The sequence below is a fragment of the Centroberyx gerrardi genome, chromosome 19, assembly GCF_048128805.1.
Source record: "Centroberyx gerrardi isolate f3 chromosome 19, fCenGer3.hap1.cur.20231027, whole genome shotgun sequence".
In the NCBI taxonomy this organism is placed as follows: Eukaryota; Metazoa; Chordata; class Actinopteri; order Beryciformes; family Berycidae; genus Centroberyx; species Centroberyx gerrardi.
The window spans coordinates 18987110-19012616 of NC_136015.1; the positions used below are offsets into that span (position 1 = coordinate 18987110).

The following is a 25507-nucleotide window of genomic DNA, read 5'->3' on the forward strand; positions in this document are numbered from 1 at the left end:
TGGGGGCAAGATGAAGGTCTGTCAAAATAGGCGTCATGCTGAGTGGGATTATATCCCCCATGATGCTTACCGAGGCATACACACACACACACACACACACACACGTATATATATACTTATTAATAACAAGGATCTCAGCGGGGTTCAGTCATTGTGTTGGGCCTCCTGTTGTCAGCTCTGTATTTACTCATTAATCAGAGATCCATTATGAATTCACACTGCACCTCAAACCTTGTGTCTGCAACGCAACACCACATCGGGGAATACACACAGCCTGCTCCTCCTGATAAGCCTGGCACACACACACACACACACACAAACTCACAGATGCACAGATGCACACGCACATATGCATACAAAAACACAAGCACAAGCAGACACACTAAAACACAAAACACACACACACGCAGAAACACAAACAGACTCACAAATGCATGGAAATACACACAGATACACTCACAAGCACACGCCACACACACCGACTCACTCACACCGACAACTACACACACGCACACATTCACATGCAAATGCAAATACACACAAACACACACACCGGCATATAGAAACACACACAAGCACACACATACCCAAAACACAGACACAAAAATTCATGGAAACGCACGCTGACACACACACACACACACGAATAAGGACTCACATGGGTACACACATATACACACACACCCACACAAATATACAAAACACACAGAGACACGCAAATTCATAGAAATACACACTGACACACTCACAAATGGACTCATACGGGTTCACAGACACACACACACACACACACACACACTCTCAGACACAGACAAATCACAGACAGCCCAGCACATTCAGATGCACCAGGCTCCTCTTGCTCGGAGCCTGAGAATCAATAACACTAAGATTCAATCGCTGTTAACTTTCAGTCGATGTTTAATCTATCTGTATTTTCTGTGCTAGACATCTGTGGCTGCGGCATCTGTGCAGCGGCGTTACGGCTCGACACGCCGGCTCTACACTGATCTCATTTAGCCCGACTCCCAGAAAAATAACACACAAAGATACAGTTAGTCATAGCTGTATGCAGATTTGCACACCCACATTGCATTGTTCGGTGTTTTCCGGTACGTTTTTTTTTCCCTGGTAATAGCTCTACTTTGGTGTCTTTTCATGCATTCTGACACCTTGATTTCATTCAGAATACATCTCTTAATTACTTAGTAATTATAATGTGTTTACCTCAGAAAACTGTGTGGTTGACTTTCCAGATTAATTATGAGTTGTGGTGTTGAGAATAGAAATTTGCCTTATTGTTTTGAGAAGGAACAGAATGCTTTACAACTACTATCATGAAAAATAAATGTGTGCATTTGCTGTACCTTTAGGTATTGCTATTACTTGCATATTATCATCATTGTATATTATACATCAGGACTATTTTCTAAGACAACATATGTAACAACTTAGCTGCAACGTGACTGTGAGTTAGTTTCAATATACACAGCCTAACACGGTTTAATTAATCATCCTTGCCAATCATGAGTGCGGCGTGTTGAGTCCAGCTGACCTGGAAAGTAGGGGCAATGTGCAAATCTGTGGGTGGCATCGCACCCGTGTTCACCTTATATCTGAGTTGTGGGCAGTTTCACACTTCTCTGACAACTAAAAATTGTAAACATAAGTGCAAATATAAGCAATTATAAGTTCAACTTTCTTTTTCACTGCATGAGGTTCCGTTGGATTGAATCAGATGAAACAAGAGTAAAGCTTCTTTCTCCCGGACTGGCACAGAGTTGAAACAAAGTGAGGCTCCATAACATCAAGGCAGAGAACAGAGTCGGGGGAATTGCCCAAATCGAACACAAAAATTACTATAAAAAAAGTAGCCGAAGTCAGTATTCGGCTATCTGGTCGACAGCCGGTACTCGTGGAAAACACTGATTATTTATACTATGTCAGCGGCTGCGTTTAACAGCCCTTTCTGACTGGAATACAGCTGTAGGTTAAGTTTCAAGCCTCTGAAGTGAAAATCCACCCTAAAACAGAAGTCACTTGAGTTCTAACGTCGAAACGAGCGCAATTCCACTACAGTGCTTACAGTTAGGAACCGTAAAATGAGCACTTATCCCTGTAAAATTATCCCAGATACTGTAATAGAATCAGTGGAGCAGCCCTGATGACATAATCAAGAGAGTCTTGGCTCTGTTGCTTCTAGCTTTGAACGGGACTTTTTTTGTATTTGCAAACTGAGATAGGATTGTCAAAGATCATAGGAATAATATAACATATGTTAATCCCCTTTCGGAATGTTTTTTTTTTGTCTTGGTTCTCTGTAGGAATTATGTACAGCCAGTTGTTGTTGTTGTTGTTGTTGTTGTTGTTTACCAGCAACCAGCCCGCCTGCCAGCCAGCGGTCTCTCAGTGGAATGTTCTGGAGAGGCTCTGGAGCGAGGCCAGTCCCTCCACACTGCACCCACTGTCTCCCTGCCTCCCTGCCTCTCTGCCCTGAGAGCTGCACAGGGCCGGGACGGCATGACCAATAAGGATGCCGGAGACTGTGTGTGTGTGTGTGTGTGTGTGTGTGTGTCTGTGTGTGTGAGTGTGTCTGTGTGTGAGTTTGTGCTTGACTCCCTAAGTATTTCTGCTTATTCAACCATTCCTCTTCCACAAGTACTGATTGTGTGCTTACTTTGCTTGTGTGTGTTTGTGTGTGTGTGTCTGCCCATGTATATGAGTGTGTACAAAATACCTTATATACCTTAATCCTTATAAACATGACATCTATCCCAGTAGATCCCAGTATCCACACACCCAGTGTCTCCCAACACCACTGGTCAGATACAGTATGTTGTAAGCTGTCTGGTCCTTTGCTTGTTCTTGGACTTTTAAAATACATAGATATTTTTTTACATGTGATCTTCTGGTGCTTCATTGGTCTAAGTTTCAAGTCATTGAATCATGTGAAATTGGAAAGCATGGCCCGGCTCTCATGTAATAAGAACAAGAAATGTCATCAAACTTTTCATCAACCAAGCAAGAAATGTCATAATTCTCAGTGAAATCACATAAAATCAACATGAATGAACAAAAACACATCACTTTATGCTTACTGCAGATGCTTTTTCACAAAATATGATATACACAATGCTCGCTATGACCAGTGAATCAAACCATGTGTTCTAGTTTGGCATGATTCTGTCAAGAGTCCTCTGGCTTTCACCTGGAAAAAATAAATAAATAAATTATCCTTCAAGTGATTTTCTTTAAATACTCTATGTAGGACACTTTACTGGGCGTACCTTAAAAATATTAGAGCCAGGAACGATCTATGCTTGTAAAACTGGATCACATAAGCATTGAAGAGGATGAAGTTGTTCTCTCTGTCTAGTTCTTGGTTTTAAGGTTAACTACCATTTATGCACAGTGGTGTGAATTAAAACTTATTAGGGCCAGGGCCGATTGATTGTCTTTATAACAGGAGTAAATGGTACAGTTGTTTGGTTAATGGTACTTTTGTTTGGTCCTGTATAGTAGAACAGTGCTACTGTACTGTACTGTGACGAGGAGGAAAATACATTTCGAAAACTGTCTACCGCCTCTCTTGAGAAATGTGAACACATCTTGTGTTGGGGAGTGAAAGATAAATTGTTATTTCAGAGCCATAGCTTTCCCATGTCAGGGATTAGCTCCGTAAGCCTCCGACAAGATGATGCAGCCATGTATACAAACCTCCGAGGCAGAATACATTTCAACTGCTCATTTTCCAAAACACTATGTATTCATTTTGAACAAAATGAATAAATACCTGAAGTTCATCCATCAGTATTTCTAAAATACGGCGGATCCAGTTTCTGAAAGTGTTAGCAGGTAAGTCACACACTAGTCTTGACAAACATTTTGTGCTGTCAGTCATTTTCTAAGAATATCTGTGCCACTATTATCAAATGATGGATATCTCATTTTGGAATTAAACATTTCATTTGATCCAAGTGAAGTCAACATCTTATGATCAGGTATACCAATTGTATTAGAGTTTGTATGTGGTACAGTGTGCTACAAAAGAAATGTTTGTTCTATTTTCAGCGGTCCTAAAGTTGAGAGTGGGGGGCATATTGTTTTATCTACCACCAGGCTTAACCTCATAATGTTATTAGGGTTTGAGATAGCATGGTCATACAAAACTTAAAAGGCAGAGTGGATATACAGGGTTCCCACACCTTCTTAAACATCAAATTCAAGGACTTTTCAAGGACTTTCCAGGTCCAATTCCCTCAAATTCAAGGACCCAACACGGCATAGTTTGAGACACGGATCAAGGTTAATTACTGTTACAACACTGAGAATTTTAATATAATGAGAACTAGCAGGCTTTACAGAAGCTCACAGACAACAATTAAAAAGAGAGAGAGGCTTGAATGTGTGAACACTTCTCAACAACTTCTCTAAATTCAAGCACTTTCAATGACCCATGTCTATTTATGTCTATTTTTAAAAACTTTCAAGGCCTTGATTTTTTTTTTCTCAAATTCACAAACTTTCAAGGATTTCAAGGACCCGTGGGGACCTTGGAATATAGCTGATTTTGAATTTATGCTGCAGCAGGTAGAAGCCATAACGTCTGTTGTTTCCCACGGGACAGTGATGCTGATTTAGTAGCTTTGTGTCTTTTTAAAGGATCGTCTCTAATCCCCAAGGGGAAAGTCCAACCTAAAACTGAATTCACACATTGTTCCTTCTTCCTGTGATCCTGGATAGTTCATTTCCTTTCAGTCCAGATTTTGTCTCCTAAGCATAGCTCTGTTCAGGATGGATTTTTCCCTTCAAAGGGACGGTCCAGTCCCACAGCAGGTAGCAAACTGCCAGGTGAGAGGGCAGCAGCTGACCCATGGAGCAATGGTCTGATGAGATGGCAGCGAGTGACCCTAATTTTAAAGGGATGTGACTGGACAGGTGATTCATATCGAAACCACTCAAGCATTACCTGTGTGGACAGATTACAGATTACAACCTTTATTAAAGGCATGGTCAGTGGAACAATTCACACCATTATGCTATCTGCAGGATGTTCGCAGGAATAAGATCAGACAATTAACACGCACTAAGGACACACACACACACACACACACACACACACACACACACATACACACACAAACAGAGTACAATGAGGCTAACACACATACACATTCTCAGAGAATTGGGAGGAATTCCACACAATTGCCTGCTGCAGGAAAGTGCTGGGCATTCCATAAATGCCTCCCAGAGAAGTGTGTGTGTTGTGTGTGTGTGTGTGTGTGTGTGTGTGTGTGTGTGTGTGTGTGTGTGTGTGTGTGTGGAGGTTCTGGTGATATATGGTTGGGTCATTGCAAAACAAGTGAGGTCACACAGTCGAACAGTGTGTCTAGCTCAATTGAGGTCATATGCTTCATAGTTTAATGCGTGTGTGTGTGTGGTGAGGTGGGGTGGGCTGTTTGGAGCGTGTGTGTGTGTGTGTGTGTGTGGTGGGGTGGGCTGTTTGGAGCATGTGTGTGTGTGTGTGTGTGTGTGTTTTTGCTGTGATGTAGATAAGCTGGCGACTCCGTAAGAGCATCAATAGTTGATAGTGTTTGTGCCTGGGAGCAGTAAAACTGTCTGGGTAAGCAGAAATACCATTAGACACATGCACATACTTATCACTGTTGCCCTCCTGCACACACACACACACACATGCACACACACACACACACAACATGCAACTGGCTCCATTGCCGTGACCTCTTGTGTCTGCTATTTATCGGTCCAATCTGTGTTTACACAGGTGTCACACTCTCAACACAGACAAACTGACTCCACATGTCCGCAGACATGCACCACACACACACACACACACACACACACACACACACACACACACGCTCAAGGATCTCCATGCTCCTTGCCTCCCCCAAGCATGCCTAAATTTTATAGAGAAACACATGCATAAAGATAAATAGCCCTTCTAAAAGTCTATCACTATGCACTTCACTCATTGACAAACATCTACACACACACACACACACACACACACACGCACACACACATTTGCACAGCAATTTTTGAAGTGTCACTTTTTACAAGCTTGCCATACTGCTGCAGTGCTGCTGCTCCACCCCAAGAGGAACTGTGTGGAAAATCCTGCTTCACCAATACAGACGATTGGTGGGATGACACCTCTCACCTTTTTCTTTAACACCACACACACACACACACACACACACACACACACACACACACACACACACACACACACACATATTCCCCCGACACACACACACCCACAGCAGCATACTACATCAAAAAGCCTGCTGGTCAGTGAGCTCGTCTCACCTCAGACAGATCTGGTCCTTCAGGGCCGCAGCCTCCCTCACCTCACAACCTGCTGCATGGGTCTGTAAACACATCAATCGCATGGACCCATGCACACATACACACACATGAACCCCTGAATCATTCATTTGGGTCCACGTCAATACAACAAAAGCAGGGACTGAAAATAAAAATGCAATCAGAAGACACACATTTCACTAGATTTCACTATAAAAGCCATCAGCATTCAGGCTCTGTGTTGAGTTTTGTCTGCCCGGCCTCCGCTTGGCACTAAAGAGAATGCAAATCTCTAATGCTGAGGCTGTGTTTGACCCAGTGAGAACAAAACCACAAGAGTGTCAAATAAACTGAACTCAGCCAAAGTCTGAATGTGAGAGAAAGGGCTGGGTGAGTGGCACTTTGACAAGTGGCCAACCTGTAAATTGAGCTTCCTCGTTTCTGTGTGTTTAGAGTAAATGCAGCGGCCTTCCTGGGGGGGTCGCTCCTTTTATAGATATATATTTTATCACATTTCTGCTTCATTGTGTTTGTTCACATTTGAGAGTTCTGAGAGAGAGACAGAACCTGTAACACCAAGAGTGCATGGTGCAGGCTGGTGTGCGACCAGGACATCCTTCTGCAGACCATTTATGATAATAAGACATAAAACATTTTCTGGTAGCAAGAGTAACTGTCACTTTAATTGCTTTTAAACAATGTAACTTAACGACTTTGGTTTTTAATACTCAGCTATACAGTAGATGGCACAAAGGCATTTTGTTCTAAACTGTAATTCTGTAGTTGTGTAACTGTTGAACGTGATACTACCACTTGTATTTGTGGCCTAGATAAACACCCATGGGAGTTTCTCTGGGAAGTATTGCTGCTGTCCTGAGAGCATGAAGAATTAGTGTTTGAAATACAAGCTGCTAGGAGCTGCGAGGCCTGCGCCACAAAGAAAAAATATAATCCGCCCCACTAAAGAAGAAAAAAAAAAAAATATCCACGGTTGCCTCACACTGAGGTTCTTATGTAGATTACTTGCGTATTTTACGGATTTAATCAGGGACCCACAATGCTGTGGTGTCTCGTTTTTCTTTCTTTTTTTTCGCTACAGTGGCGTCTAGCACGCTAATCTGCAAGATCTCAAGACACACACACACACACACACTGAATCTCACTACACCAGGACATACAGATATAGACAAAGTGCGAGCGTGCGCACAGACACACACACACACACACACACACACACAGATACACAGTACGCAGATGCACTGATTCACTCCCTCACACGTATGGCTGTTCATGTGCGACTCCCCAGGGTGGTGTCAGCACCCTGACTGATGAACACACAGCAGCGGTGGCGGTGTCAACGCCATAAAACAAAGGCTGCAGTGTAGATGAGCTGCCAGCCTTACCTCCAGTGATGGATTTCACCACTAGCACATTTGCTGCTGAAAAGACACCATTTAGTCTCCCTACCGCTCTTCCCTCTTTCCTCCCCTCTCTCTTAATTTCTCCACGTCTTCCTTGTTCTTTCGCTTTCTCTATCGCCTAGTTTTTTTTTTCTTCTGTGTTTTGTATTTGCTGCCCTCCTGTTGCTCTGGCAGACTTTTCCTCGGTTTCTCCTGTGCTCATGCTTTCTTTCTTTCCAAGCCTCTGTGCCCTTCAGTCGTCTTAAAAGATGAATGACTCATGTTTATGACCCTTACAAAGGAACACATCTGTTCCCTGCCCGTCCCACACTGTCTGTTTCACTGTTGTTGGTCCTCCCTTCTCCTCTCTTCTCTCCTCCACTTGTCTGCACACGTCCGCAGTGAGCCCGGCTCAGACTGTCTTTTGTCCATTCAATATCCTTCACAGGTGAAAGGGTCAGCGCGAGCTCCAATATCCTCTAAACCCTTTCTAAACCGGGGGCTGTGTAGCCAGTGAATATCCTGCACAGGTGAAAAGTGTCAGACCCATTTTGTGCTTTATTCCAATAGAAATCTGTTTGTTTTCTTACTGCAATATCTATCGTATAGGTGGGGAAAGGACATTGATTTGCAGTCGATGGGCTATACTACAAGTAGCTATTGTTTATACTTCAAGAAGTTTTCAGCATTCTGGAAAAGTTGCGGACTGTGTTGCTATTTTCTGCTTTTTTGCTTTATCCAAAGCTTGTGCATTAGTCAAACAAATTGCTCAATAATGACTGTACACATCGACAGAACGGTGTTAACCCAGGCTTGATCATGACTCAGAGATTTCAGATGTTATTGGGCGCAGAATGCTGCATGCTGAAATATGCAAAACCCCCTAAACCGTGTGACTATTAATAGAAGATCAAATATCACGCAGACAGATTACAGTCACACTAGGAAGTCTCAGCAGAGGAGGATTTTTCTCGGCGCTCTTTAGTAGTCCTTCTCAACAATGCGTAACAAGCTCCCTCAACAACAATCTAGGTTAATAGCATGCAATTAAAGTCGATACGTTTCATTTCGGTATTTTCCAACCAGCCGACCATGGAGGACGATGATGAAAGAGGCGCGTGTCGAGGCTCCCATCCACGCAAAATCATCTGTAGATGTACACGAAAAATGCAAAACAAGCTCCCTTCATCGACAAATATCATGACTTCTCTGCAGAAAAAATGAAGTCTGATTAAACCAGCTTTGTGGATGGTATGGCTACATTTTTATGCGGATTGGCTTATTCTTCTGGTCGTGACACATTTTTACTTTGTGGAGGGAAAGGTACAGAACAAAACATATAAACTTGCATGGAAAACACAAACTTGGTGTGCAGCCACCAATGAAAGGCATTCAATCATAAGTTTAGACAAGCTAGTTTGGAAGAGTTAATCCGGCTTATTTGACCATGAAGGTTTACGATGAATGGGCAGACTTTATGTATAGCAGCTCTATTTAGAGATGGCTCCATAAAGCAAGCAGCCGTCCACTGTTTTATGTTTCGTCGTAAAACCTAAGGTCACTGCCATTTGAAGTCCGGAAATGAGATTCATTCTCTATTTTTGCAGCGTGGCCGTTAATCTCTTTTGACATAATCTTTATTAAAGTAGAAAATAAGTAGGACCAGTGTTTTACCTGAATCCTGAAACTTTTCCGGTTGAGTTTTCACATCGAGCCTGTTGCCTTAGCCGAGTCGCTATGGCAGCCTGACTACGTATTTCAAAGGATAAAGTTTAGAAGCGCTTTACTGTAGAGAACATACTGTATGAGTGAGGCTTTTACGTTCTGTCTTGGGGCTTTGTGAGGACATGTACAGAGGGTTTTATATTTGTGACGGATGGCCCACACACACACACACACAGACACACATACTAATGATCCTATAGTCCCTTCAAACTTTCCCTCTTGTTTGACTTCAAACGGTGCCGCCAAATGACAGCCATACCTATTGTGCCCCCACCTGTGTATGGGCGTTTCAACCACCACTATTAGTACAGCTGCTTGTCTATATGCGGCAGTATTTGTTCAGGGCCGAAATAGCTCTAATGACAGTGTTTGACACTGTGTACTCAAAGGCAGGTCTATTGTCAGTGATGTAATGTCTGTTGTCTTCTGTTTGGGTCTGAGGCCCATAGGTGGTCTAGCAATGACAGCGGGACGCTTGATGGGATTTGTGTGTGTGTGTGTGTGTGTGTGTGGTTGGTTGTTAATGGACTGCCCGGGGAGCTGCCAGTTGGCTTGTCTCATCATGAGGACCGAAATCCGGCTATGCTCCTGCACACAATCAAAGGGAAAGCAGGAAAGCAAACAAAACATTTGGTGCCCTTTCCCTATGGTTAAACAATTAAATGCGCACATTATGACTCACGAACACACGTAACCTTACCCAGCCATTCTGTCATTCGCTCTTTCTCCCATACGTACACACACACACACACACAAACGGCACACTTCACACCATCCGTATGAGCTCCTAACACTTTTTTTTGCATGCAGCAGAGAAATCATGAGGGGGAGAAGAACTGTCATTGATGTGTAAATTCACTATAAATAATTCCTCTCTCGTCTCACCCAAAAGACCGACTTGACGCATGTTCACAGCTCCCTCTTTCAACTTACCCCTATCTCTCTTTCCCTCCCTCCTCTATCCGTCCCTCCCTACATCTCTCTCGTTCCTCGTAAAAAAAAAAACAAGACAGCCCGATGACAGACTCTTATTTTCAGTCTTTTCTGAGACCCTCTATCGCCCTTCTCCCCCCCTCTCTCTCTCTCTCTCTCTCCCCCTCTCTCCCTGTGTGATGGACATAATGGATAAAGTGTTTAGCTCTAATGGAAAAATGAAAGCAGGGTGGTGGCCTCCGCACTTGGGACGGTGTGAAAAAGAGTGGAAGTGGAGGAGTCCTTTCCCTGGCTCCGCTCTATATTTATAGGCAGAAAACCCGATTTCAGATCAGTCACGCTAGACTTGCGGCAGTCACCTACTGCACGCCGGGGGAGGCAGGCAGGCAGGCAGGCAGGCAGGGAGCTTTTTTCTGCTTCTTTCCTTCTTGCTTTTTTTTGTCCTCATCTGTCTTTGCTCTGTCTCCTTTCTCTGTTTCTGTTTCTCTCTCTCTCTCTCTCTCTCTCTCTGTGTCCTTATCTCTCTCTGTCCGTCTCTGTTCAGGTTCCTTCCCCCCTCCATCACCTTGAATCAAATTCCACGGGCACTTTCTTGGCGCACGTCAAACGTTTCGTTTACCGAGTTGCCAAAACACTTGATAAAGAAACCATTTGTATTTCCCCGACTTCGCTCCCTTTACCTCTCTCCCTCTCCTTCCCGTCTCCCTCCTCTCTCCCTCCTCCATTCATTCACTCCCCATCCTTTACTTTCTATCCTCATCCCTCATGCAAATCTCTTAATCTTTACCACGTAGCGCCCCCTGCCCACTATCCTTCAAATCAGACCCGGTTCAGTCCGCTGCCCTCAGCTCGCTCCCTCTCTCTGTCCGTCCCTAGCTGCCTCCCTCTCTCTCCCAAGTCACCAGTTCTCTCTCTCTCTCTCTCTCTCTCTCTCTCTTTGTCCTCCTCTCCTCTCTCTTGTCATACAGAGGCAAGCGGGCCACTGCTTCATAGATGTGCTGCAGCGCTGCCGTGCTGCTGTGCTTTTAGTCTAATGGACAGACAGCTGTGCTCCCATTTCTATATATAACTAACAAGCCCGCGTGATGAAGTTTGTCATACCCTCTCTCCAGCTACTAGTTGGCCACTGTGTTAATGCGCAGGGAGTATTGGTGTGCGTGTGTGAGTGTGTGAGTGTGTGTGTGTGTGAGTGTGGGGTGGATGATGAGGCCCAAATACCCACATTTAATCTGCAGTCTTTTTTACTTATTTTCCACAGGCTTTTTGCTGAAAACCTGTGGATTTTTGCCTTTTTTTTTTAATTTAATCTTTTTCAGCTAAACATAAAAACATAGTTTTATGTAAAAAAAAAAAAAAAAGCTCCATTAAATATATTAGATTAAGCAGAAAGCACTTTGATAGGCTTAGCTGAAAGTGCTTTAAATACAGTATTTAATGTAGGTTTTATCTGCATAAAGCCACACTTTTGTTATTAAATGGCGGTAGGACACATTAGAGAGGTAAAAAAAAAAAAAAAGAAAAAACAACTCTCCACCAGTCTCCATAAAAATTCAGCAGATTTTCCACTTTATTTCCAGCACAAAAAAAAAAGAAAAATGCCACAGAGAATATGTGAAATAGTCTTCTGTCTGGCTCTGCTGTTTGAGTTACCATTTTGTGTCAGCTAATATTGGCAGTCCCACAGCGTGGAGAGGGCAAGACTTATGGTATCTTTGAATTCAAATTGTTCTACAGGCTTTGAATGCTAACTGAACACACACTAAACTACATCTAAATCTTCTTACTGTCACTGTTTGTGTCCCTTTATTTCTTGCATTGATGTGGACATGAATAAGTATACAAATCTCTCCGTTTATGTGCATCTGTGTGAGTCTGGGTGCAACTCTCTCTGTGTGTGTGTGTGTGAGAGTGTGTGAGGGCCGGGATGAGGTATAAGTACTGTAACAGTGTTAAGGGATCAGCTAGTGGTGGGGTCGTATCTGTTCAGATTAGAGAGCTTAGTCCCCTCATCTCTGCGTAATTAACGAGAAACGGAGAGACGGGAGGAAGAGAGGCGAAGCGACTGATAAAGACAAAGAGGCAGGAGAGCGCTGCGCACGGAGAGCGGTATAAAAAGAAACACACACACACACACACACATACCACACTCGCGCACACAGGAACACACTCAGCAGAGAAGGGATTGTATGTAATGACAGGGTGCGCGCCGGACGGTGTATTTGTGTACATGATGAGCGTGTGTGCAGCGGAGCATCGAGTCCAGAACCAACAACAGATAGGATATAAAAGGGCTGAACTGGATATGTGGTTTGTCTAGCAGAGTTCAGGACCTCTGTAATATCAACATGTATAACTACAGGATGGCAGGAATGTAGTGGCATGGAGCCTTAAATGCAGCAGGCACAAAAATCTACATGTCGGCAGTCACACACACGCACACACTCACACACATGCATCATACGCGACATATTTCACAGTACAAAATCAATCTCACACTAACTGTAAGTGTAAAGACCGGTTCAGTTGCGTAATTGTAGGTGATAATACAACAGTATGTATAATCATTGTATAATCATGTGATTGTCTGGGCTCAAAGACATCATAATGTGCATATTTTTGTTATGTAAAGGCCATTTGACTGGAAATACAGTGTAAAGAGAAAAACATAATCTCTAAAAGTACTTATGTTGTCCATTGGGACACGTGTAACTGCATTATGAACAAAGCAAAGATGAGCTGGTGAGGCAGGTGTAAGTCAGGTGATTCTGGTGCTGTTTGTGTTGTGAAGTCTGTTAATGTAATTAGTGTTAATTAAAAAAGTGAAAATGCACATTATGTGAAATGACACTAATGACACGCTAATGTGAATGACACAGCATACTAATTAATGCTATAGCAGAGAGTTACTTAACCACAGAGGGAGGTTGCTATAGAGTAAATCACTTCTGCTGGGTGAAAGCCACATATCTACAAATAGCATGTTTTTCAGGAATGAAGAAAATAATGTTTTTTTTCTCATTGACACTCGTGCATTTAACAGCTTTCAAGGACACGGGAGCCAGTAAACAACACATGAATGAGCATGCATAGACTTTCAATTCAAGTGACAGAAGGAAACAAAAGGGAACAATGACCCACTCAGTGCATTTTCGCGTCGGAAAAACCATCACATCCAAATGCATTGCGAGGGGAAAAACACCTCCCCACTTTAACCCGGCACTCCAGCTCTCAGCAATAATGACTCTTAACCGAGGAAGACAAAGCTGCATGGCAGAAAATCCATTAGTGAGTCTACCGCTAGATAGCAACGAGACACGGAGGAATGGTGGCTTTTGATACCGGGAGGCCAATCGGCGCGGAGGCATCAGGAGTAACTGCCTCATCCCGCCGCGCGCGAGGCTGGGCAGGCTGGCAGAGGTTAGCCCCCTCTGTCTGAGCCTCGGCGCATGGATGACTAATATCTGAAACACTCCCCGAGCCGAGGTGTGTGTTTGGGTCAGGGGACGGCTGCAGGGTGAGGGACAGAGGGAGGAAGAGAGAGAGAGAGAGAGGGAGAACAATTTGGGGATTGCAGTGGGCCAGAATGCTGACTTTGATACCGATGCTGAGTTTAAAAGTTTGAAAGCAAAAAAGCGTCACGTTGAGATGCTTTGCTCTGGACTTGGACAGGGGGTTTTGATGTCGGTTGGGTCTTTGCCAGATCTGCAAGCGAAATCGTTCCACATTTCCCTCCCGGCACCAGTTTTGTCAACCAGCTGAGGTGGACTGGGACTCCGTTCAAGATGCGGTGGACTGTTTGACGCTGTTGCATTGTTTTCAGCTGTTTGACTCCGGTGAATTTTTTGCTGACCGCTGCAGTGCGCTGTCGAGAGCCAGACTGCAGCTCTTGTCTATTTCAATCCTCCTCCTTCTTCTTCTTCTTCTTCTTCTTCTGTTAACTATTCCAAGTGCTATCTGCGCATATATGCCCTGACCTTCAGCTTGCGTAACACAATTTCGGTGAAAGAAATTTCAGTTGTTGTGACACTGCTACATTGCAATCTATGGTGGTGAAAGATGAGGAGATAGAAACAGGGGAGGAAGGGAGGAAGAGGAATGGAAGATGAACGGAAGGAAGGAGTGATTGAAGGAGAAGGCTTATCTGTCCATCTGCTAGTAAGACAGGCGATTGACTGGGAGATAATTGTGTGTGTGTGTCAGTGTGTGTGTGTGTGTGTGTGTGTAGGGGAGAGAGAGTTCCCTAAGTATACACACAGCAGTTGCAGGATCGGATTAAACATCTGGACGCACCTTCTCTTTCTCTTTCTCTCGTTGACTTTTCTCTCTGTCTCACACATACTCACTCACTCATTCCCACCCACACACACACACACACACACACACACACACACACACAGACAAGCAGACACCAGCCCATTCTCTGTTGACACGGAGATTACAGGAATGAGAGAAAGGAGGAAGGGAGGAGAGAGAGGAGAAGAGATGGAGATTATGGGTACTGTTACTTCTATAATGAGATGTCACTGGTTGTTGGGAGTGGGACAGAGACCGACAGACAGACACACACACACACACACACACACACACACGCTCACATACACACACAATGAACATGAACTCTCTTTTTCCTTCTCCCTCCCTCCTTCTGTTTCTCTCTCTCTGTGTTTAATGTAAGTGGATACTGGAAGGCCTCATTCCTTCACACATTGAAACCCGAACTGCCTATTTAGCCCTCTGCCTTTCTCTCCGTCTCTCCGTTCTATCTCTCCCTCTGCATCTCTTTTTCTTCTCCCCATACATTCTCTCACTCCCCCGCCACATCTTTCACTTGTTGTTCTCATTTCTCACTTGTCACTTCTCTCCTGGTCCTTTTATTTTTTTTTGTCCTGATAACACCTTTCTTACAAGCAATCTGTTTCTATTTTCTTGCTCTTTCTTTGTCTCTCCCTCTCTCTCCCTCTCTCCGTCTCCACCAGAAGGTCTGATGGCGTGTTTAGTGTAGGTTGCAGCCCAGCTCTTGACCCATTGCCTGCGGACAGAGCTGTAGTTCTGTGACTTTCGCTCTTCCGCCTCTCCTTTCCTCCGTCTGTCCTTCCCTCCTTCCCCTCCCCTCCTAAAAGTCCCAGAGGCTGAAGCAGCTGGCCGTACACATCTCTCTCTCCCTCGGTCTCTCTCTCTCTCTCTCTCACTCTCTCTTTTCCCTCCATCTTTGACTATCTCTCATCCTCTCTCTCTCTCTCTCTCTCTCAGTCCCTCTCTTTGTCTTCCCTCCATCTTTCTCTCCCTCTAACCTCCTCCCCAGCTCTCCAGCGGTGAAACATGCAGTCAGTGTCTAGAGGCAGTGCTGCAGGCTGCAGTCTTATACTCAGTCTAAATATAGTGGAATATATTCAGGTTATTTTATTATACGACAGACGAGGGAACATGGACATTATGTACACCTCATATAATCAAGTGCTGCATCATTACCATGCGCCTCTCATGTGATTGACTCATTGTAAGTCGCTCCGTATAACAGCGCCAGCCAAATGCCAGGAATGTAAATGGGAAAATGTTAATATAATCTAGCGCTATATCATGACAAAAACACATCTCATACAGCCAGGCACTATTTCATTACATTATACACTGGCAGGGATGGGACTATGTTGTTGCCGTGAATCAAAACCCAGTGGGAATAGGCTTATTCCTGTATTTGTAGATGCTATTACCGATTAAATGGAAAGTGTTTGCATGTGTGTGTGTGTGTGTGTGTGTGTGTGATGACATTACCAAGACATTCAATTCAGTCACTCAGGTCGTATTGTGCTTGCTGAGGCGTACATGAGCGTGAAAGGTATCGACAGTGGCCTGTTAGCGCTGTGACGGCTAATCCATAACCTTGGTCAACCACACACTTGTGCGCACGCACATGCGCACACGTAGGCACACGCACGCACACACACACACACACACACACACACACACATACAGAAACATACACTCTATTGACACCTGACCTTTACAGGAAGCAGAGTGGAAATCAACTGACCAGAAGCTGCTGTCAATCAAGGAGCATCTGCCCCCCCTCCCCCCTCCTTCTGCTTCCCTTCCCTCCATCCCCCCCCCCCCCCCCCCCCACCCCCCCTCTGCTTTCACTCACTCAATATCCTTCCCCTCCATTTATTTATCAATGTTTAATATATATGCCACGATCGGGATGCGAGGGAGTGAGATGCACACTGAAAGATGGACAGATAAAAATGTGAGGCAGCGAGGGAATGAATGAATGACTGAAAGACTGGGGAGATGAAGGGCAGGTTTGTCCATTGTACAAATAAATACAAACATACAGGCAAAATGGAAGGGAAGGGGAGAAGAAAGGAATATAATGGGGGAACAAGTGAGGCATACACCGAGGGGTATGAGTGAAAGCCAAGGCAGGCAAGCGATGGGTGGATGATAGGGAAGAGGAGAAGCAGATTTGCTCATCAGACAAACAGCACAAAACACACACACACACACACACACACACACACACACACACACATACACACAGTCGGCGACTCAGAGTGGTGCCATCTTAGTAAACATGGTTTTGATGATAGTGGTATCACACTGAGCCCAATGCCTTGACATGAAGAGAGAGAGCCTGCTGTGCACCGTGTGTGCGTTTGTGTGTGTGAATGTGTGTGTGTGTGTGTGTGTGTGTGGGTGGGTGTGAAAGTCTGCTGCCCATATCTCTATTTATGTCTCTGTATGAGACTGTGGCTATGTGAGACAGAAATACAGAAATTGATAGCAATATGAAGATGTCAGGCCTAAATCTGTGTGTGTGTGTGTGCGTGTGGGTGTGTGTGTGTGTGTGTGTGTGTGTGTGTCTGTCGCCTTGACTGCACAATCAGATTCTCTTATCCTTCAACATAGATTGCCTCCATATTGGATGTTTAATATTTAACTATCTCTGTCCTCCTGGGAGACTGGGGGATTGGAGGAAAGTTGAGGAAGCAGTGCACACACACACACACACACACACACACACACACTAGGCAGGCAGACAGATACACACAGGCAGACACATATAGAGAATGACACACATACAGACACACACACACACACACACAGCGGTACTTACTCATACAGACATATACTCAGTCAGAAACTTTCATAAAAGTGCACACACACACACACACACACACACACCGAATATGCAAACAAGAGCATATAAATGAGATGAAAACATATTCAGGCAGCACTTGCTGTCAAAACGTTATTAAGCATGCCATGTTTCTGCAGATTGTAAACATTACATGTTAATTGCCCTCACAAACGTCAATATATTGCAGTCATACTTACACAGAAAGACCACTGTGCATTCATGCAAATGTGCATTTTCACACACCAGCGATCCGTACCTGTTTTGCCACGGCCTTAATGTAATCCACACCCACACACTGATCTGAGCACATTACAATGAGGGCCTCCAGATAGCAATCATGCAAACTGTCAGACAGCGTACACATTCAAACCGCTTTTGTATTGTGTGTGCAGGTCCGCGCTAGTGCGTTACATACACGCCGCTGCTGTATGCATGCTTTCCCACATTAGCATGCGTGGATTCTTTCAGACCATGATACTGCTGTACATTCCATGCCATGCACCATGTGAAACCACTGTACGAACACATGCACTTACATACACATAAACACACACAACGACTTACAGTTATGCACTCACACACACACACACAGACACACACAGACTCACAGTTATGCACTCAAACACATGTTCAATTTCTTATGGTGCTGTGGTGCAGACATGCTTCATATCCCTATGGAAAACAAAGGACTTACCTAATACACACATACACACACACATACATGTGCACACGCATGCACACACGCGCTCAGACATTCAACGTACCCACATATTCCAAGACACACACCCATGTTTGCACGGGCATTATTGGGCACACAAAAACATACACAACTGTGTGTTTGCCTATGGAGTCTATACGGACAGAGCAGAGAAACACACAAACAGCCACACACACACACTCAAAGGAGAGCCAGCAGGTGATAAGAAGAAAGAAAAGGAAGAGAAGGAGAGACTTGCAAGAAAGGAGAGAAGGAGGAAGAAGACAGAGAGTGAAGGAGAGACATACAAGGCCTGCTCGTTTGTTGTTGGAAACAAAGTGCTGTTAAATGATTTATTTGTTCCCTGCCTTTAAGTACATTCCCTCATTAAGCAGCGGCAGCCAACAGAGCAGCCAGACTGCTAGGCATGCAGACCAATGCACACACACACACACACTTGTACTCGTGCATACACACCCACACACGGCACAACCTGACTCCCAGTTATGCGCTAACACACACACTCACACATACACACACAGCAGGCCCAGAGAGAGAAGTGGGTCACACTAACCAGCTCAGTCTCACTACATTCACTGCATGCTGGGGGTCCCGCCGTCTCACATTAGAGGCTAGGTTTATACATGCAAACAAACACACACAAACAGTCACACACACACACACACAAATAAAATATACACATATACAAACAAGTGCATTCATTTATTCTCACACCCACGTAAAGCCAGACATGCCTAAACACAATATATTTATTCTCTTACAAAGTGACACAGACTCTCACACGCATACTAACAGTTATTTGCCCCGCCCCTACACAAACACACATGCACACACACATAATGCACGCAAACTACAAATTCACTCACTCATGCATACTTATGCACTTGTTGACTCAAAGCGCACAGACACAGAAACACAGAAAGAGATTTGGACACAAAATCCCTCTGAAATATATTATAAATCTCTTTAACAGTCGTGACGCATACTTCGCTTACAGATACAGAAAGTTATTTCATATGTAGATCCGCACTCCGCATAGTTGATTTATTTCGCTGCAGATGCACACACATCCTTCGCACACACTCTCTCGCCCACGCGCACATGTATGCACACACACACACACAGATTGCTGTCTCAGCAGTGATGGCAAAGCTCTATCAACAGGTGGAGAAATATCATAGCATAACCGTTACTAACACTAAACAAGGCTGCCTTTCACTAGTCTAATGCTAGTGTTTGTGTATGTGTGTGTTTTTTTGTGTACAGTATTTTGACACGCACAGGATTGAATATACACTCCAAAATCGAACAGTGACACCCATTCAGATCCCAGTGTCCAGAACTCAGCGCGGCAATCTTAATTGATGCCAACATCAGCAATAAAATCCCAATTTTCTCGCCCAGGGAGCAAAGGAGGGCCTGTATCTCGTCACTCATGGAGGGTTAAATAAATGACTGAACGTCCCAGACTGAGAAGATTAATGGCAGGCATATTTTACACTGACGTCCCCTCAGCAAATAAACAAGCAGAGAGCTGGATGCAGAAATGGAGGCTGGGGGGGGGGGGGGGGACGGAGAGGAGCAGAAGAAGGAGGGAGAAGGATAAGACAAGGAGGAGAGGAGGAGGAGAGGGGCAGAAGGAGAAATGGGAGGGGACAGGAATTCTCTCTCTCTCTCTCTCTCTCTCTCTCTCATAAGAGCCTATTTGTTTTCCCCATCTGTTTACCGCACTGTGCTGTTCTTTACCATGAGACCGTTAGACCGCTGGTCCGTTGCTGTTCCACTTAGCTGATGAAGGGCAGCATTGATGTAGAGGTTTCCACTTGGGTTCTTTTACATAGCGAAAGCATGAAATATGAGTATAAAGTGGTAGAAGTCACCCGGGTGATGTATGGCAGCGGCCAGGAGCGTAGTACACCCAAAATGTCTTACAAGTACAAGTTCAGCACATAGAGAGAACACAGATCGGCGTATATGAACTTGTATGAGCTTGGTGATGGATGTATTTTCAGACGGAGCTGTCTCTGATGGTGCCAGCACATCTGTGGAGGCAACTATAAACATGGAGTTTGATTTATTACTGCACACAATCTGAATCATCATGACTAAATATCACAAATGAAAAGCAGCAAAAATTCTTGTTTATTTTGGATCTGAGAGATGTTAGATATCTGGCAGGCTGTTTATTAGATGTGTTTGCTATCATTTGGTTATTGCAGTGGATAAGCCATAATGCTATTCTGTTGGCATCTTTCACAGTTCACTGTATTGATCGAGGTATTATACATTTTTAAACACTAGATCTCCTGAGCTCTATTCAATGATAATGAGTTCATTTTTTCCAAGTTCACTCTACCCAAAAACTTACTTTTTCCTTGTTTTATTTTTCATTCATATAATCACTTTGCAGCTCAATTTGTAAAATCGTGTGATTCATACCAATATGAATCTGGTGTATTAGCATCATATTAATTAAGTGTATTAATGAATGTACTATAACTGCGTGTCTCTCTGTTAGGTTTGACTACCAGGAGCTCCTCCACAACTCCACCTTCTGTCTGGTGCCTCGAGGGCGACGCCTGGGCTCCTTCCGCTTCCTGGAGTCACTACAGGTAAATAACATATGCTATGCAAAATACACCACAGTATGCATCATACCATGCTGCACACCAGCATTCATTCTTAGACCATTAGGCTGCACAATCTGCACACATATGTACAACAAGTAGCTAACCCACCATATGAACTGTACATTATACTGCATACTGCACACAATTTATCATCATATTATATTAACATGCTCAATCGTTCACTTACACAAAGAAAGACACAGTGCCAGTGCAAACACAGTAATACAACACTGATCAGGCAATACAATAGGTGATATTGAGTTATATTCTTTGTAAAAATCCCATCGCCTCCCTCCCTGCATTCATCCTGCCTGAATACCGCAGGACTCCAACCAGTTCCTCTCAGTTGCAGAGAAACAAGCAGCAAAAATGTCTACATCTGTACACACCATATGCCAACACAGCAATCACCACAACAACATTAGCTGCAGCATCTTCCTCCGCATAACAGCATTACGATACAAATTAGACTTTTACAGGAAACGCCCCCGATTCACAGAGATCCAGCTCATATACTGTTCAGTCAACAGGGAAGTGCACAGGATGGAGAATGTTTATGTAACAGAGTAGGATTTCCACTTCTGTGGTTTATGTAGTCTTTTGCTTATTGACACCTTAATGGTCACATCTGCAAGTGTTTTCCCCAGACCATTGTGTTGTGCTGAGTGCAGATCTAGCCATAAAGGTTTATTTGCTATTTGCTAGGCCTTTTAAACTGAAATGGGTCCATTAACACACGCAGACACACACACTCGCACACACATTCACACATGCGCACAGTTATACAAACATTTAAATCACTCATTTTATGTCCGCATCATTGAGAAATGCAAAGACACAAACAATGAAGACTCACACATGCAGTGGAGTGAATAGAGAGCAGTTTAGAGCAGCCGGTCTGCCACCCAAGTCGATGGTCTCTCACCCGAACTGGAAACAGTGGCTGTTTTTAGTTTTACCTAACACTGAACTCGCTGGCTACAATGTTCCCTAGCCACACTGCTCTCTGGGGCTCTGCATGTGTGTGTGTGTGTGTGTGTGTGTGTGTGTGTGTGTGTGTGTGCGTGTGCGTGCGTGCATGTGAATGGTCCGGAAGCGTCCATAGGAGTGCCAGCCTGCCCTACTGCTGATGTCTGCTGAATGGACAAATCCACACTCAACACACTTGGCTTGGCAGAGTCTCTCTCTCTCTCTCTCTCTCTCCCTCTCTGTGTCTCTCTCTCTCTCTCTCTCTCGCTCCTCCCCTCTGTCTTCTTTCTTTGTCATCTCTTTCTCTCTCTCACTCTTTTTCTCCTCCGTCTCCTCTGTCTTTTCCATACAAACCACTTTAAGATTTGCAAGTTCTGTCTCTTTTCTGTCGGTGCCAGCCAAGCCCACAAAAGAACTGGCAATTACCAGTGTGGTAGGAAACTTACTGCCAGCTAGCGTTCCAATATACACACAGCCGCACACACGCACACACACACACACACTCTAAGCCTCCTCTCTCTCCCCTTCTTCATCTCCCAATGCAAACAAACCCAAACCAACTACACAGAATATAGTCTTTCATACTGAACTACCTCAAGGCAGGGGGGCTTGAAGTGTTTGAAACTCAGCCTGCCTCACGGTGCCTCATCTCTGGGGGGAGAAGACTCAAGCGAGCCCCAGGCTCTGCATTTCAACTTTGGAGGCCTTGGCTTATCAGTTTGGTAGTCTGAATGTGACCTTGCTGTTACCTAGGGCCAATACTGATACACGCTCCCACACACACACACACATACACACACACGCACACACACTCTCTCCATTTGCCTGGGTGTCCTTCAGCGGGTCTGTTCTCAGACGAAATGCTGGAGCATGGGAGTCCCAGTAGGTGGGAAAGAGCGTTTGATCTCCCCGTTTCTGCTGCTGCTGCTCTCCAGTGGTTTAATTAGAAAAAAAAAAAAAACACACACCCAGACCTATCAACACTCCAGACCACAGTGAATTTAGAGAGATAGAGGTAGGGGGAGGGGTGGTGGTGGGGGTGAGAGATGGGCAGGGGAGTTGGAGAGAGAGAGATAGAGAGAAACTAAAGGAGGGCCCAGAAAGCAAGAAAGTGGAACAACATCAAAAACCTGTCAGTAAACAAGGGGATATGGCAACATCAAAAATCAACTTCAATAAAGCATGACGCCTCTCTGTAGCCGCCCGCCCCTTCTTGCCCTCCTCCACTCCTCCTCCATCTCTCTCTTTCTCTTTTCCTTCCACTTCTGCCTCCATCAGTTCTCCTCCTTCCCCCTTTATACCCCCTCGCTGGTTGTACTTAATTAGCAGACTTAAGGGTCTGCCCTGTCAGCCATGTTTGTGTTTGCATGTGTGTGTGTGTATGCATGCAAGTGTGTGTGTGTGTGTGTGTGTGTGTGTGTGTGTGTGTGTGGATGTGGATGTGTATGTGACAGTCTCCAGGACATCCTGGGAAAGGAGAGATAGAAGCTGTTACTCATCCCAGCCAGCCCATAGGGGTCTTACACACAGGCACACACACACACACACACACACACAGAGCAGAGCATTGATCATATTATCTGCTCAGCTTGTGATATCACAGTGCCAAGCAGCTGTGACTGAACTCATACACATGGCGTTGTGTTCATGCAGCTGTAGTATGTCATGTTATGTTGTTTACTGCCAGGAAGGAGCCAGTAGGGAGGGTGAACTGGAATGAACCCAGTGGAGCCACAGCTGATCCCAGCTAAAGTGATTTATGCTTTTTAAATGGGGTGTGTTGTTTCTTACTGTTGCTGTTCATACTTGCTGTCTGTTGGTATGTCGCTATCTGTTTCTTTCAATCTCTGTCTCTTCCTCCCAATCATTGTTGTGTGTGTGTGTGTGTGTGTGTGTGTGTGTGTGTGTGTGTGTGTGTCCAGGCGGCGTGCATCCCGGTGTTGCTGAGTAATGGTTGGGAGCTCCCTTTCTCTGATGTCATACAGTGGAACCAGGCGGTTATTGAGGGAGACGAGAGATTACTACTGCAGGTAACACACACACACACACACACACACACACACACACACACACACACACATACATACACACTTGTTCAAATGCACCAGCGAACTCTTCCTCTGTGCCTCTCTCTCTCTTTACTCGCACACACACAAATACACACAAATAAACACAATAAGAAAGCATAATAAGCAAGCAAACCAAGCACAGCTCCAACCTTTATCTCTCTCTCTCTCCCACAAATTACATTATGTCTCTTCCGAATTGATCCCCTCCGATCTCGGCCAATGGCGGACATGAATTGGCATTCAGCTAATGAACAGGAACAAGCCCCGAGAGCCCAGAGCAGGGGAGACATTTTCAAATTAGGGCAGAATTGAAATGGAGTTGACCTCATCAGTGGCATGTATGCGCACCCCGCACATCTTGCACACACTCGCTCCAACACACACACACACACACACACACACACACACACACACACACACACTCAGCCTGGCTATGATCTGAGGCTAAGGAGGTGAGTATTGAGTTTTTGAAGGAGTGCAACGCTTTTGAGGAGAGGCTGAGTGGGGCCAGACACTTCAGACAGTAAGGACCACGCTGAGGTGAAGCTGTCCTTCAGATCCGCCGAGAGGAAAGAACGAGAGAAGAAGGAGGGAGGGAGAAAGAGAAAGAGTGTTGAAGAGAGTAGATGGAGATGTAGGGGAAGGGAGGGAGGCAAAGTGAGAGGTTGAGGGTGTGAGAGAGAGAGAGAGGAGGAGGAGAGAGAGAGAGAAGTAGGTGGGCGGCCTCCCAGCTTCATTAGCTCTCCCTCGTTAGAAAATGTGTTAGTTGTGCTAAGGCTTAAGGTTTAAAGGAGTCAACTGCTTGCACTTTTCACAGTTCAGCGCTGCTTTCTTCCACTTAGACTGAGCCGCTGAGCTTAACTCTCTAAGTGATTAAATCAATTTTGGTGATTCACTCGAAACCCTCAATTCAGTCTTTACTAATTAAGGTCTAATTATCTGAATAGAAACAACAAGCCCAAATCAGTTCTTTGTCAACTATGTTTTTTGGCAGGATTAAGCAAGCACTCCATTAGGTTTAAACAGAGTTTTGATCATTCAAATGCCATTTAGTTCTTTTTCCCTGTGTCTGTCTGTTTTAAGAAAGACGGCTCATTAAAGCACAGTCGAACTCTCTCTGTGTGTCTCTCTTTTGCTCTGTTACTCTCTCTTTCTCACTGTCTTCCTCTCCCCTCGCTCCTCTTCTCTCTTCAGGTGCCGTCCACGGTGCGGGCGGTGGGGAACGAGAGAGTCCTGGCCCTCAGACAGAGGACCCAGATGTTGTGGGAGGCCTACTTCTCCTCTGTGGACAAGATAGTCCTCACCACGCTGGAGGTCAGTCTCAACACACGTACCACTCTCACCATAACACCACCGCTTCGAATTCACTAGACTGCATTGGATGTGTTTTGGCCCGGGGCCACCAGACACCTCGCTTTTATCTACCACAGAGACTTGTGGGTAATTGCTTGTCTTGGCTACTGCTGTTGCTTTTTGACTAGAATCCCATTTTTGGATCTTTGGATCTCTCAATAAAAGTTAAAATATTTTATAACTTTGAGCACTCTACGTTCTGATAACATAAAACTCTCACTTCTGTTGGGAATGTGCCACAGCAT

The 25507-nt window shown here is 44.6% G+C and overlaps 1 protein-coding gene across 1 annotated transcript in view; it reads left to right on the plus strand.

The window, feature by feature from the left end:
• The window catches only part of ext1c (exostoses (multiple) 1c), a 63482-nt gene that overhangs the window by 29608 nt on the left and 8367 nt on the right, over positions 1-25507 (plus strand). The window contains exons 2-4 of the mRNA XM_071915371.2: positions 20760-20853; positions 23763-23870; positions 25104-25223. Coding sequence (XP_071771472.1) covers positions 20760-20853; positions 23763-23870; positions 25104-25223 — 322 coding nt within the window. The remainder of the gene's footprint in view (positions 1-20759; positions 20854-23762; positions 23871-25103; positions 25224-25507) is intronic.